This window comes from Acomys minous (assembly GCF_964271855.1).
Source record: "Acomys minous genome assembly, chromosome: 8".
NCBI lineage: Eukaryota > Metazoa > Chordata > Mammalia > Rodentia > Muridae > Acomys > Acomys minous.
In genome coordinates this window covers 73,310,978-73,324,606 of record NC_140489.1, presented here as the reverse complement: position 1 = coordinate 73,324,606, position 13,629 = coordinate 73,310,978, and the positions used below count along the sequence as shown (strand labels likewise).

The following is a 13,629-nucleotide window of genomic DNA, read 5'->3' as shown; positions in this document are numbered from 1 at the left end:
TAGCATCAGCCAAGGACAATACAGGCCGTAAACGTCAAACCCCTACCCAGATCTAGCCAGTGGACAGGACATTCTTCACAGTTGAGTGGAGAGTGGGGTCTGACTTTCACACGAACTCTATTGCCCCATATTTGACCACGTCCCCTGAATGGGGAGGCCTGGTGGCACTCAGAGGAAGGATAGCAGGCTACCAAGAAGAGACTTGATACCCTATGAGCATATACAGGGGGAGGGGGTCCCCCTCAGTCACAGTCATAGGGGAGGAGAGTAAGGGGAAAATGGGAGGGAGGGAGGAATGGGAGGATACAAGGGATGGGATAACAAGTAAGATGTAATATGAATAAATTAATAAAACATATTTTTTAAAAAAGACAGGAGGGGTCAGGGAAACCTATGTTCTACCCAAAAAATGCTATTCTAATTAAATCTGTGTTAAAATAATTTTTTTTTTAAATTACAATTTTGAAAATCTACACTTTAGTTCTGGATTTTTAATTTCTGTGAGGCAAAGTAGTATTTTATTACTACCTAGAAAATAACCAGGGGCTGGAAAGATGGCTCAGTGGTTAAGAGCACTGTCTGCTCTTCCAGAGGTCCTGAATTCAATTCCTAGCAACCACACAGTGGCTCACAACCATCTATACCCTCTCATGCCCTCTTCGGGTATGCAGGTGTACGTGCAGATAGAGCACTCATATACATAGAATAAATAAACTTTTTTTTAAATGAAATAACCAATACTTTAACATTTGGTTCTTGGGTAAATGGTAAAATTTATATTGTACCCAAAAGCTGTTAAAAAAAAAAATCCAGGTGTGGTGGCACACACCCTTAATCCCAGCACTTGGGAGGCAGAGGCAGACAGATCTCTGTGAGTTCCAGGCCAGCCTGAGGAGAGCCAGAGCTATTACACAGAGAAATCCTGTTTCAAAAAACCAAAAAATAAAAAATAAAAAAAGACCTAGACTTCAAGGAACTGTAGCTGTTTAGACTTCCCTAAGTTCTACCAAGCTGCCATTTTGTGCTATGGCACACAGATCTGAGGAAAACCATATAGTGAGCTTTCGTCATTCCTACTCAAGATGTCTTTTCTTCAAATACACATACAAGGAAATATCCCAGCATGTACTCAATGCTCACTGTGGGCCACGTCCTCTAACTACTATTGCTTTTAATCCTTTTTTTCAATGAAACAAATCCTAACCTTAGATATGATCCTCCGCTTACAAACAAACTAAAAACAGGTATCAAGCTGACCAAGACAAATCTAGTAAGTGGGTTCCATTATCAAGCTCGAGCTTGTGTGGCCATGAGCAGTGACGCCTCATTCCATCTCAGGAAGTTGCTATGCAGTTAAGAATGCCTTGTACACCTACTTCAATCTTCTCAAGCGGTCTGAGTCTACGTTACCACAACATTCACAAGTCTCAAAGAATTTGCTCAGAGTTACATGTATAACAGAAAAATGCCAGGATCTGGATACTAACTCTGAAAATCCTGTTTGTTTTAGTAATACAATTATTCTTCCCCAAAATCTAACCTCTCATTAGATACTCCTGTATTTTCAATTTGCATAGAATTGGAACATTCTGCAACTGTGGTTTATTGGGAATATCACTGGTCTTCAAGTACTTTAATATTAATTTCTGATAGTTTGGCATCCCTTGTTCGCTCATATGAAAGTATTCAAAAGAAGAAGAGGAGGAAGAAGAAGAACCTGGGTATTCTATATTAATACTATCCACGTTCTGCAAAAATTAAACTTTAATACCTCAATCCAAATGTGGTGGTACATTGCTAATTCCAGCCAGTACCCAGGAGGCTGAGGAGATGGGCTACATAGTGAAACCTTATTTCAGAAAACCAACAATAAAAAATTAAAATGATAGTCTAACCCAAGATCTCAAGTTGCATTAATTTATTTTGAAGAAACATTTTTGCGCCTTGTTACTGCTAAAATCATTGTTATATGTATGACCAGACTGTTACATTAAATAGAATACTGAAATACTATACCAGATTTCTCTCAAGGTCAATATGAATAATTAAACTCTTGTAAACAAACCAGCCCTGTAAATGCCTTATTTTCATTTGCAGTGCCAGGAATCAAACCCAGGGCCTTGCACCTGATAGGCAAACACCTGCCATACTCCATAATCCTAATTCCTACAAAAACATTCTAATTTATGTACCCTTTATTCTTCTTCTTAAACCACCATCCATCCACCCACAGACCAGTTATTGGTTTCCATCAACATATCCTAACACTGCATTTTTTAGCTTCCAATAAGGATTTAACTCATTTTATGATTACCAATGAATCTCTCCAGTCTAAACCATAACATAATCTATTTTTTGCAAATTTGAGTCTTTAAATATCTAAAGATATTTTGAAACTTTGTTATACACTAGTATTTGAATTTAGAATGTTTAACCCAATTAATCATTTGTATTAAACCAACTCTTATCAAATACAATTAACTATGTTTGAAATATACTTTAGATGCTGGGGATGTACTTCGTTGGTAGGATGCTTGCTGTATGTATGTGGGGCCCAGGGTTTGATCCCTGACATTTCAAAAACACAAATACCTAGACAGATTAATAGCTCTAACAGGTGGTAGAAAATGTGAATTTACTGAACTATAAAGTTTTAATTAAAATGCTTCATATAATTACATTTTTATGAAATCTCCACTTTGCTGATTTCTAAATTCAAATAACATGGATTTGCTGGTCTAATTCTTAGGTACAACAAGGGTCAAAAGTTAGCACAAATTACTTTATTCTTTTTGAGACAGGGCCTCTTAGTGTAGCCCTGGCTGTCTTGAACTCAGAGATCTGCCTGCCAAGTGTTGGGATTAAAGGCATGTGCCACCACGCTACTTTATATAGTAAGAGTAAAGGAAGGTAGAGTGAAAAATCTAGAATGATTTAGAACTGAGGAAGACAAGCATGATTACCACATCATGGACTTAGGGATTTGGGAGAGGATACTAAATTCAGTATAAATGGGGGAAAAATCTCCCAGAAAACAGGATTCTGTGGAAACCTCACCAGAGGAAACCCAAACTACTGTAAAGTTAAATGGCCCAGCTGGTAAAAGTTCTCATTTATTGGAAATTATAGTCCACAGCTCTAAAAATACAAACACTCTAGGTGACCATCACTAGTGCAGGTACATTTGAAATCAAAGTTCCACCAAGAGCTAACTCATTTTGTAACAAGAATCAAGGTTCTGAAAATTCAGCTGTGTCACTGAAAAAAAAAAATTAAACGCTCAAAACCAAAATGACTCCTGCTAGCAAAATGCACTTCCTTTGGTGATTTCAGAACAAACAGCTGTTGGCTTCAAACATAGGAAGCATGCTGATTTGCTATATGAGATTACTGGAAATAAGTCTTTTCCTGTAGATAAGAAAGTCCTCCTCTCCTTGTAATTCCATTTTGCTTTTATTTCAGTAGAAACAGCACCAGTTAACTGTCTCACAATGGCTTGCTATTTTTCCCTTCATTTTCTAGGATCTAATTCCTATCTGCAGTGCTGGCCCATTTCTTCTTACAGTCAGAGCTGGGAAGGTCTGCAGATACTGTCCAGCTGACTAACAAAAAAATTAAAGCTCAGAACACATATCCAAAAGTACCTTACATTTTCACTCCACGGTGCACCAGCTGATTAGAAAGCTTCCATTCCTCCCAAAATGCTACAAAAATATATGAAAAAAAAAAATCTTGCCGGGCGTGGTAGTGCACGCCTTTAATCCCAGCACTCGGGAGGCAGAGGTAGGCGGATCACTGTGTGTTCGAGGCCAGCCTGGTCTACAAAGTGAGTCTAGGATGGCCAAGGCTACACAGAGAGACCCTGTCTCGAAAAACCAAAAAAAAACAAAAAACAAAAAAAAAATCTGTTTCCAGCCAGCAAATAGTAATAAAACAAGTATCTTTTAACTAGATTTAAAGACTATGCACTACAGGAATTCCTTCGGAGTTCCCCATCACTTTCACCATAAACGCATTCATGTAGTCCAGCATATGCATTTAGTCACCATGCCTGTATTTACCATATTAGTCATCTTTAGATTCAAGTTAACAGTGCGTTTCTGACAACGAACTATTTCTACATTAGCTCTAATACCCCCCAAAAGTTGTTTTAAACCTGTGTAGACAGATGCATAGCTATTTCTAAGGACTACACACCAAAACATGCTTGTCAAGAAAACTAATCCATGCATTTGAATATACCTCAAATATTACTAGAACTAAATTAAACATTGTCTAGAATTAAAGAGACAGCATTAAATTGATTCCATAATAAAAACCTAAAAAAAAAAAATACTTCCTTCTTATTCCTGTGTGTTCAATTTAAGTGTATGTGTGCGCGCGCGCATGTACACACACACACTTACTATCTTAACATTTCCATTCATTAGCATTTTGTGTTTACAAAGCCTCGTTTGCAATTTTTTGGCAAAGGCTTCCCCCAAAAAAAGATATAAACACAAAACACTAGGCATACACTCTTCAAAGTTTTATTTCACTAACTTCAGGTGAAATTTCCACAAAATTGTTTTCTGCTCAATTACTAGCCTTTTTTGGCTTCGCAAAATGGTAGTACCAAAAGGTTTGTGGGCCAGGGAGAAGAGACCACTTTAAGAAGCACTGCATCTACTCATCTTCCACAAGGCAACAGAGTTGGGTATCTGACTTGTTCAACAAAACAAAGCTTTAATAGCATCCAGGAGGGCAGACGGGCAAACCAGGCTGCAGACACTCTTCAGCTTGTCAAAACCAGGCCAAGGAAACCTATTCCACACCCACACAGAAGGCACTGCTGCTCATCTCTTCTTTTTCTGTTGCCGTAGCATTTTTCTTCTTTTAATTATCATCTCATGTAGTTTCTCAAGTCCTTCCTTTAGTCCGTCTCCTATGATTGCACAGGTGGGCTGCAAATGCCAAGGAGTCGCTGAGCTCAGTTCACCCATCGCCAACAACTTCTCGATCTCTGAGAGAGAGAGTGAGTTCCTCAGGTCTTGTTTGTTAGCAACGATAAGCACAGGGACTCCTTGATTCTCTGATATCCTAGTTATTTTATGAAGTTCAGTTTTGGCTTCTTCCATTCTCTCCACATCGACAGAGTCCACCACAAACACAATGCCGTCTGTGCATCGGGTGTACGACTTCCACAGTGGCCTTAGTTTCTCTTGACCACCTACATCCCAAAAGTGAAAAGTGACTGTTTTGGAATTGCCCAAGGTTACCTTAATTTTCTCAGTGTTAAATCCTTTGGTCGGTACGGTATTTACAAATTCATTGAACTGCAGCCTATATAAAACTGTTGTCTTCCCAGCGCAGTCCAAACCCAGAATAACAATGTGAAAGGATTGAAAGGACGGCAGGCTGGACAGGATGGAAGTCTGGTCTGACAGTCCATTCCCCATTTCCAGCTGCAAATGGTGTCCCAAACTGAACGCGTTCTCCTTTATCTCCTTAGAATTTCTCTTCCTGGGCGATCGAGCTACACTGAGGAGGAAAGGAGTAAATTATTACTGTGAACACATTAAACTGGTTTTCTCTACTTTCACTAAAAACAGACGGACTCCATGAGGAACTTAATAAAACTTGCTGTAAGTAAACACACCAGATGACACGGTAAATCTACGCAATCCAAAACAAACGATGAATAATTGTCACCGAAAGGCTTTGATTCACTCTAAATGCAGTAACGTGTACTTTCTCTCTAATCTCCACGACACCGCCCCCCCACCCAACCTCAAAAGCACATTCTGAAGACAACCCAATTACCGATATCTGGTGTACGTCACCGTATATACCAAAGTGCCTTTTCTTGACAGAAAATTAAAACAGGCAACCGTATCTGGGAGCTTAAGCCGGCATGTTTCACCGCGTACCCAGGATCACTTTCCGGGCCCCCTCCCGGACACCAAGGCTCTCACCTCCCGGGCTAGAGTCCGGATCCCAGTGGGGAACCATTGGCCGGTGCCTCTCGGCGCCAGGAACGCGCAACAGAACCTCCCAGCCGAGACTCCGCGCCGCTCTGGCGGCCGCCCTACAGGGAAGCCCGGACTCGGCCTCTGGCCACGCCCACCCCCACGGCCCACCCAGGCCCCGCGATCCCATTGGTCAGCGCGTCGGGGCGGCCACGCCACTCCCACCCCAGAGCCCTAATTGGCGAGGGTATCTGCCGCTCCCAGGGCCGCCACGGCGGGCTCGCCCTCGGCCCTCCGGCACCACCTGTTGCCCGGAGAGGGAAACGAGGCACATCGGAGGCAGCCGGCCCCGACCGCCCGCCCCACGCACCTGCAGTACAGTCCGAGCGACGGGGCCTCGCTCCCGGGGGCCGCAGCCGCCAACCGCTGCCACAGCCCGCCTGTGCGCTGCGGCTCGCTGGGCGCGGCCGCCCGCGGGCCTCCTCTCCGGCGTGACCCGGCGCCACTCACCTGGCCGACGGTCCTCCGTTGTCGTCCCGCCCCCCCGCGGCTGTGAGCCGCCGGGGAGTCTGTCCCCTGGCAGCGGCGAGGCCTGACGGCGGCCCGGCCGACGCCGCGCGCCCGCCGCGGTAACGGTGCTCGCCAGCCTCGCCGCCTGCCGCGGCTCCGCCCCTCGCGCCGCGCCTGCCGGTGGGGGACGCGCGCCAGCGCGCGCGCCCGGTGGCCACGTCTCCTAGCAACGCCCAAACAAGGTCACGTTCCAACCCTCCTGGCGCTCGCCGCCGGCGGAGACGGGCGGGGCTTCGGCCGCCGCGGGCCGGGTGCTAGAAGGCGTCGCCCGTACCGCACGTCTTCCTGTCACCCCAGGGTGGCCCCCGGGGCGGCGGCGGTGACTCAGGGTTCAGGATGCTGGAGGACACTGGTCGGCCGAGGAGGGAGGACAGGGTGGGGGATCTCCGCATCCGTGCTTCTCAGCACGGGCTAGCTAGGTGGTGGTAACCTCCTACCTCGAGTAAGCCGAGCATTCCCTCCGAAGTGAATCTAGCTACACCCCCCCCCTGAACCGTTGAATCTAGAACCAGCGCCCCTATTACGCGGGAGGAAATGCATGCCGAAACGCTACATGTTTCCAGGGGCCCAGGAAAAACTGGTGATGAAGCTGCATCTAGTAACCTGTGGTTAGGCACATAGTACTGTCAGTAGGGTTGCGTAATGTAATTTTGTCTCACTCTTTATGTTTGACTGTAGAAGGCAAACTGTCGTTTTGCTATTATTCCATTCTTTGTAAGACAAGAGTGAACCAAATTGATTCATGAACCAATTAATAGAATATGACCAGCAATAGTTTTAGGATGTTTATAACAAAAAGGTGGAGCCCATACAAAAATTTCATTTGGAAGACTATAATAATGGTACACATTAAAAATGTACTTTATAAATTCTGGCCAAACACGCCAACACTTGGTTGGCGGAAGCAGGTGGATCTCGAGGCTTCAAGGCCAGCCTGAGCTACATAGTTTCAGGCCAGCCAAGGCTGTATAGTAAGACCCTGACTCAAAAAACAAAAATACAGATTGTAACGTCCCTAAGAAAGTTTCTCCAGACCACTATTGCCAGTGATATATATAGTTTATGAATAACATAGAAAGGTTGGGACTTTTTTCTGTTTTGGGTTTGTTTGTTTGGGTTTTTGTTTTTTAGGTTTTGTTTTGTTGTTGTTTTGTGGGAGGCTATTTTTGGTTTGTTTTTGGTTTTTGGTTTTTCGAGACAGGGTTTCTCTGTGTAGCCTTGGCTGTCCTAGACTCATTTGTAGACCAGGCTGGCCTGGAACTCACAGTCATGCCCCTGCAACTGACTCCTGAGTGCTGGGATTAAAGGCGTGCACCACCTTTGTACACCCAGCTTTGTATTGTTTTTCGAGACAGGGTTTTTCTTTGTAATAGCCCTGGCTGACCTGGCTGGCCTGGAACTCAGAGAGATCATCCTGCCTCTGCCTCCAGGAGTGCTGAGATTAAAGGTGTGCACCACCACACCCAGCTTGTTTTGTTCTTTGTTTAGTTTTTTTCTTCCTTCCTTCCTTTCTTTCTTTCTTTTTTTTTTTTTGAGTTCCCTGTGTAGCACTGGACCAGGCTGGCCTCAAACTCAGACTCTCGTGCTGCTGCCTCCAGAGTGCGTGCACCACTGCTGCCTTGTTTATTTCTGTTGTTTTTAATAGTTGATATAAAAATCTAAGGAATAAGTAATGTGCTTAGTTTTAAGACAGCATTGTTGATTTAGGAAGAAAAAGGTAGAAATCTCAAATGACACATTCTATCTATTTATTATCTAGTTATTAAAAGTAAATCTGAGCTAAAGATTGTTAATAAGTATGGGATTTCATTAGCCATTTACAGTAATTACCCTAAAAAGTGAGCAAAGCTGTAGTGCAAGAACTGCTTTCCTTGGGAATTTTGACAGGGATTCTTTATTAAGCTGGAATTGCTTGCAAATCAGAACAATTTAAAGTAAAATTCTACCATTTACAATAGTTTTAGATCAAGAAAGCCTTTCAAATGTTTCGTGCTTAGTTGCATTTTTGCAGTCTAAGACACTTAACAGGTGAGCTCTAAAAGCTCTGAGAGTCCAGCCTTGGAGAAATCGCCTCTCTGAGCTGCAGGTAAGTGTTTTAGACAGGGCTTTTGACCAGCAGACTATGAGTTGAATTTGAGAGGTTAGGGTTTTTCCTGCGTATTAAAGAACTCCATCAGAAAGAAAAACTATGCAATATAGACAGTCTGTTCCCCTACAAAGCTTAAAGTATTTCCCCTCTACCTTTATGTAGGAAAAAATGTTTGGTATGGTTCTATAAGCAATAATAACCATATAAAAACAGCAATAAATGATTAAAAGGCCGTGAAATTTCTGAAACTCACTTTACACTTGGCTATACAGAGCCCATTCATGTGTGTTATTTAGGTACTATTCAGAAAGATGTTACCTTTGGGTTATACTTCAATTTATGATAGTTTTAGTAGGGTGCTGTACTGCTGCTCCCTGGGGTGCCTTGGGGAACATCTGGGGATTCAGTAGGAGATTTTGAGGGCAGCACTGACATCTGTTGGACTATGTTTGCAACTACAGCTATTAAGTTGTTCACATCCATCCAAATAAATGCAAATGTTAAAAATATTCTGAGACATTCTGACAAGGTTAGGCAGACTTTGGGGCCCGAGAGCTACTTTTTTGTTGTTGTTGGTTTTTGTTTGTTGTTGGTTTGGTTTTTGTTTTTTTTGAGACAGGGTTTCCTGTGTAGCCTTGACTATGCTGGACTCCCTTTGTTTAGACCAGGCTGGCCTCAAACTCCGGTCCGCCTGCCTCAGCCTCCCAAGTGCTGGGATTAAAGGTGTGCGCCACCACGCCCAGCATCTGAAAGCTACTCTTAGTTTCCACACTCAGCTTAAGACCCCTCAAGTCAGAGCTATCAAAAGAAGAAGTAAGGCCTGATGGTCGGGTTTCAAGTAAGTATTCTGTTTAGTTAATGACAAGCCATTTTGAGCAACTTTAAAAGAAGTAAAGTTTTTCTTTCCAATAACTCTGCTGATGAACTGACATTCTTTCTGTTTTTAACCACATCAAACCTTGGAGAACTTCTGATATATGTAATACCTGCCTTCTTGTCTATAATCTACCATGTGATACTGAAAGTACATACTGAAAGTAGCATGTCCTTCCTAAGCGTTGCCATGTTTCTACTCTTTTTGTTTAACTATATTTTTACTAGAATTTCCAAGTGGAAGATCCATGTAAATAGGAGGAATAACATTTGATTGAAAAAAAAAGTCAATGGATCTTTTAGATGTACAAATATATAATTACTAAGATTTTCAATTGGGTTTCTGAATTGTAAACTAAAATACTATCAAGGCTTATACTTGAAGATGCAAGTGTATAATATATACTATATTAATATATAATAAAATATAAATATATATATAATATATGGTTTATTAGGAAATGTATCATTGTCGTTCAGAAAGTTTTATTTATTTAGGTTCAGTTTCCAACTGTAGTTTGATCCCTTCTGCCAAATACCCAATACGTTAAGAACTTAATTATCTAATTTGACTGCTGTGACAAAACATGGGGAAAACAGCTTATATACAACAGGAACTTGTTTTTCACATTTGGAGCCTGAGAAAATGAAGACCAGGGCACAGGCAGGTTCTATATCAGATGAGGGCTAGTTTCCTCATAGACAGTGCTTACCTGCTATGTACCTTTCAAGCAGATGGGGTTAAGAGGTTTCTCTATAGCAGTGGTTCTCTATGGATCATGACCCATGGAGAAACTGGAAGAATACACATTGGAGCCAAACTATTGGGTTCAAGTCATGCTCGGCCAATGTTGTGCAGTCTCTGATCGCTACCATATTGAGAAAGTGACAAGTCTATATTCCTTTTTTTACCTTCCTCAGTATAGTCCCATCTAATTTTTTCCCCTAGGCAGTTATATAGAGAAATGTGAGTCACAGTATTAATGTGTAGCTTTCTTATTTTACTTTATGGTAGTGTAATAAAGAATCTATAGAAACAAATACAGGCACACAGTTATATCTGGTTGTGCTGTATACTGAATGCTTAGTCTCTGGTGCATTGGTGTGAAGACGATGGAAACCTTAAAAGATGGGGCCCAGTGGAAGGTACTTAGATCATAGTGGTACTGCCCTCAGACAGGGCCCATGCTGGTACCAAGGAGTGAACCACCAGAGTGGGTTGTTAGAAAGAGTGGGCCTGGCCTCTCCGCCATCTTTTTTTACTTTCTTTTTCTCCGTGTTTCTCCTTTTGTGAAGACCTCTACCATGAAGCCCTCTCCACAGCTGATGGTGTCTGCACCGTACTCTTGACCTTCCAGAGTTGTGGAGCACTTAAAACTTGTCTTTATAAATTACCTATTTAAGCCTAGTGGTGGTAGTCCCACTTTAATCCCAGCACTTGAAAGGCACAGGCAGGTGGATCTCTGTGTTCAAGGCCATCCTACTCTACAGAGTGAATTTTACAACAGCCAGGGCTCCACCGAGAAACCCTGTTTCAAAAGAAAAAAACCCAAAAATAATCAAATATCTATTTTATTATATCAACGCAAAATATACTAAATGCATAATTTGCACAATATGAAAAAATAAAATTAAGCGTTGTGCTCAATGATTTCTTACAAGGAACTATTCAAATCTCGACAATATCATGTTTTCATACAAGCATACATATGCCAGGGCTATGCGTATATTATTTTTTAAGATGTCCACAGCTGTTCAGAAAAAGGTTTCCTTAACTTTTGCTCTGATTCATCTCAGTCTTATGTAGTTAGAAATCTGCTTCCGTTTGACCTCTGACTGACCTCAGAAGTAGCACCACTTTGCCTAAAAATGGAAAGTACTGCTGGACATGGTAGCACACCAAGCACATCATAGCCACTGGGAAGGCTATGGCAGAAGATGGTGCGATCCAAGAAGGCTGTGACTATTCTCAGGAATTTAGACGAAAGGCGGTGAGCATGGGAGGCATGTCTATAAGGCCAGAATTTAGAGACAGAGGCAGTAGGTCAGGAATTGAAGACCATTCTCAGATCAATAAAGAGCTCAGAGTCAGTCTGTGTTACCTGAGACCCTATCAATGGGGTTTATATTTGTGAAAGCTGTTTTGTAGCTGTTATTGGTTGTTGCTATTGTTTAGCTGCATAGCACCAGTGGAGCTAATTCACTATAGCCTGAAGCAAGAAATTTCCTCTTTAGGTTTACCCCATAGCCTGCCTGTTTTAGGGCTACACATCTGCCATAATCTGCATATAAGGACTCACCTCCTATAATTAAAAACAATAAGTAGCCACAGGCATGACTCTGTAACCCTGCCTGCAATTTATGAGAGAGCAATAAAAACTCCACATAAGACTTTCTGCCACGAAACTACTTTTATTAATGTCCACATGACACTAACAAGTGTGGCTATTAGGAACATCAAATACCCACATGCAACAATCTGTGTATCTGAAAACTCCAAGGTAGCCTATGGTACATGTCAAGTGGGGACCTCTCCATGGCAAGGATTTACTGCCGTGCCGTTTTATTCAGCCACTGTAGCTGATGTCCAGAAGAGAGACAGTGGTTTATGCTATTCACAGCATCCCATTCTCCTCCAGGTTAAGGAGAAGCATAGAGCACTACTTAGGCTGGGTTCTTCCTTTAGATATCTATATCCTATACTTTATTTCTTTAGTATAAAATTGTTCACAGTGGCTTTCTGGTGATGCAGTTTCTTTGGTAGAATTTGTTTACCATACACAAAGTCCTGGGTTCAATTTCCATCCCAAAGTATCATCTGATATCTGGCACATCCTTAGCTCTGTCCCAGGTCCCATCAGTTAAGGGAATATTCTGCTTCCATTGACAAGCCTTGCTGCTTGACACTCGTGTGTGTGTGTGTGTGTGTGTGTGTGTGTGTGTGTGTGTGTGTGTGTGTGTGTGTAATATGGTAGGTAAACATCAACCTCAGATGTCCTCCTCAGGCACCAACCACCTTAATTTTTAAGATGGGACCACTCACTAGGACCTGGGGATAGCAAATTAGACTAGAGTGGCTGGTCAGCAAACTCCTTTCTCTTTTTCCAATGAATTTTAAGTGTGTATCACCATCCTCAGCTTTTCATATGGGTTCTGGGGATAAAATTCAGGCTTCAGACTTACTTGGCAAATACTTTATGGACTGACCTATCTCCTCAATTCTGTCTCTTGAGTTTGAAGATTATTTTACACACAACCAAATCTTGTTTACTATCCATAGAGCAGCACATTCAATCCACAGACAAATGGGTAACCAAATATGTTCTAGAAAAGCACATACACCGCTATCATGTTCACTAAGTATAAAATATAGCAGCTGTACACAGATCCTTGGCATTTTAACATTAATGAGTCTCTAACCATTACTGCAGACTAACGCTCAAAATGTAGAAGTATGATGGCAAAAGTAAGTGGAGGGGAAATTATTGGAGCCATAGTTGAGTCAGGAAATGAGATCACTAATGCTTGTGCTCTTCTTATAGAGAACTGCAGGTGTTCCATCTGACTAAGCTAAGCATCCTCCTTTGGAATCAGAAAAGATGAGGCTGACCCTTCCGACAAGGAGCTTCTGGGTCTTTTGGCCCTTCCTAAATAGTAAATACTGCCAAGATATGCCAATATATCACTTGGAAAGAATGCCAGTGTATATACTAGCTTGTTTGAGAAGCCCCATCTCCCTCTCTGTTGGTACTCACTCTAATACTTGTGTTTGACAGTTCAGTGCTTTATGTGTGTGTTTAAACAAAGACAGCACTGTGCATGGATCAAAACAACCTGAGTATTCTAAGCCTCTTTTAACAGTGTTGTGATAAAGTTGAATCCACCCTTTAATGACTCCTAATGCTTTCATATTTAAAATTTTACCTATTTCACAAATAGCCAATAATATTATTCTGCTATATTATGAATTTAATTATGAGCACCTTAGAGAAAGAATATTTTCATTATTTCTTTGGTCCTTTTGTTCCTTCCTACGAACTATATGAAAATTACTAGTTGGAAAAGAGCAACTGGAAATACTCAGGGCCATTTGTTAAAATGCCGAAAGCTTTCTGGGCAAAATTTTCCACAGGTTTTTCTCTGATAATT

The 13,629-nt window shown here is 42.0% G+C and overlaps 1 protein-coding gene across 5 annotated transcripts; it reads right to left on the bottom strand.

Moving 5' to 3' along the window:
• Positions 1-4,513: 4,513 nt before the first annotated feature.
• On the bottom strand, positions 4,514-6,619 carry ARL4A (ARF like GTPase 4A). 5 transcript variants are annotated; one of them, XM_084793385.1, is made up of 2 exons: positions 6,459-6,619; positions 4,514-5,520 (listed from the first exon to the last, which is right to left on the bottom strand). In XM_084793385.1, exon 2 carries the CDS (start codon positions 5,436-5,438, stop codon positions 4,836-4,838), a length of 603 nt encoding a protein of 200 aa, XP_084649511.1. In that variant the 5' UTR covers positions 5,439-5,520; positions 6,459-6,619; the 3' UTR covers positions 4,514-4,835. The 5 variants fall into 5 exon arrangements, with proteins under 5 accessions (XP_084649511.1, XP_084649512.1, XP_084649510.1 ...); XM_084793386.1 differs by lacking the exon at positions 6,459-6,619 and adding an exon at positions 6,319-6,453 and having other exon boundaries at positions 4,514-5,515; XM_084793384.1 differs by lacking the exon at positions 6,459-6,619 and adding an exon at positions 6,319-6,452.
• Between the last annotated feature and the right edge of the window lie 7,010 nt (positions 6,620-13,629).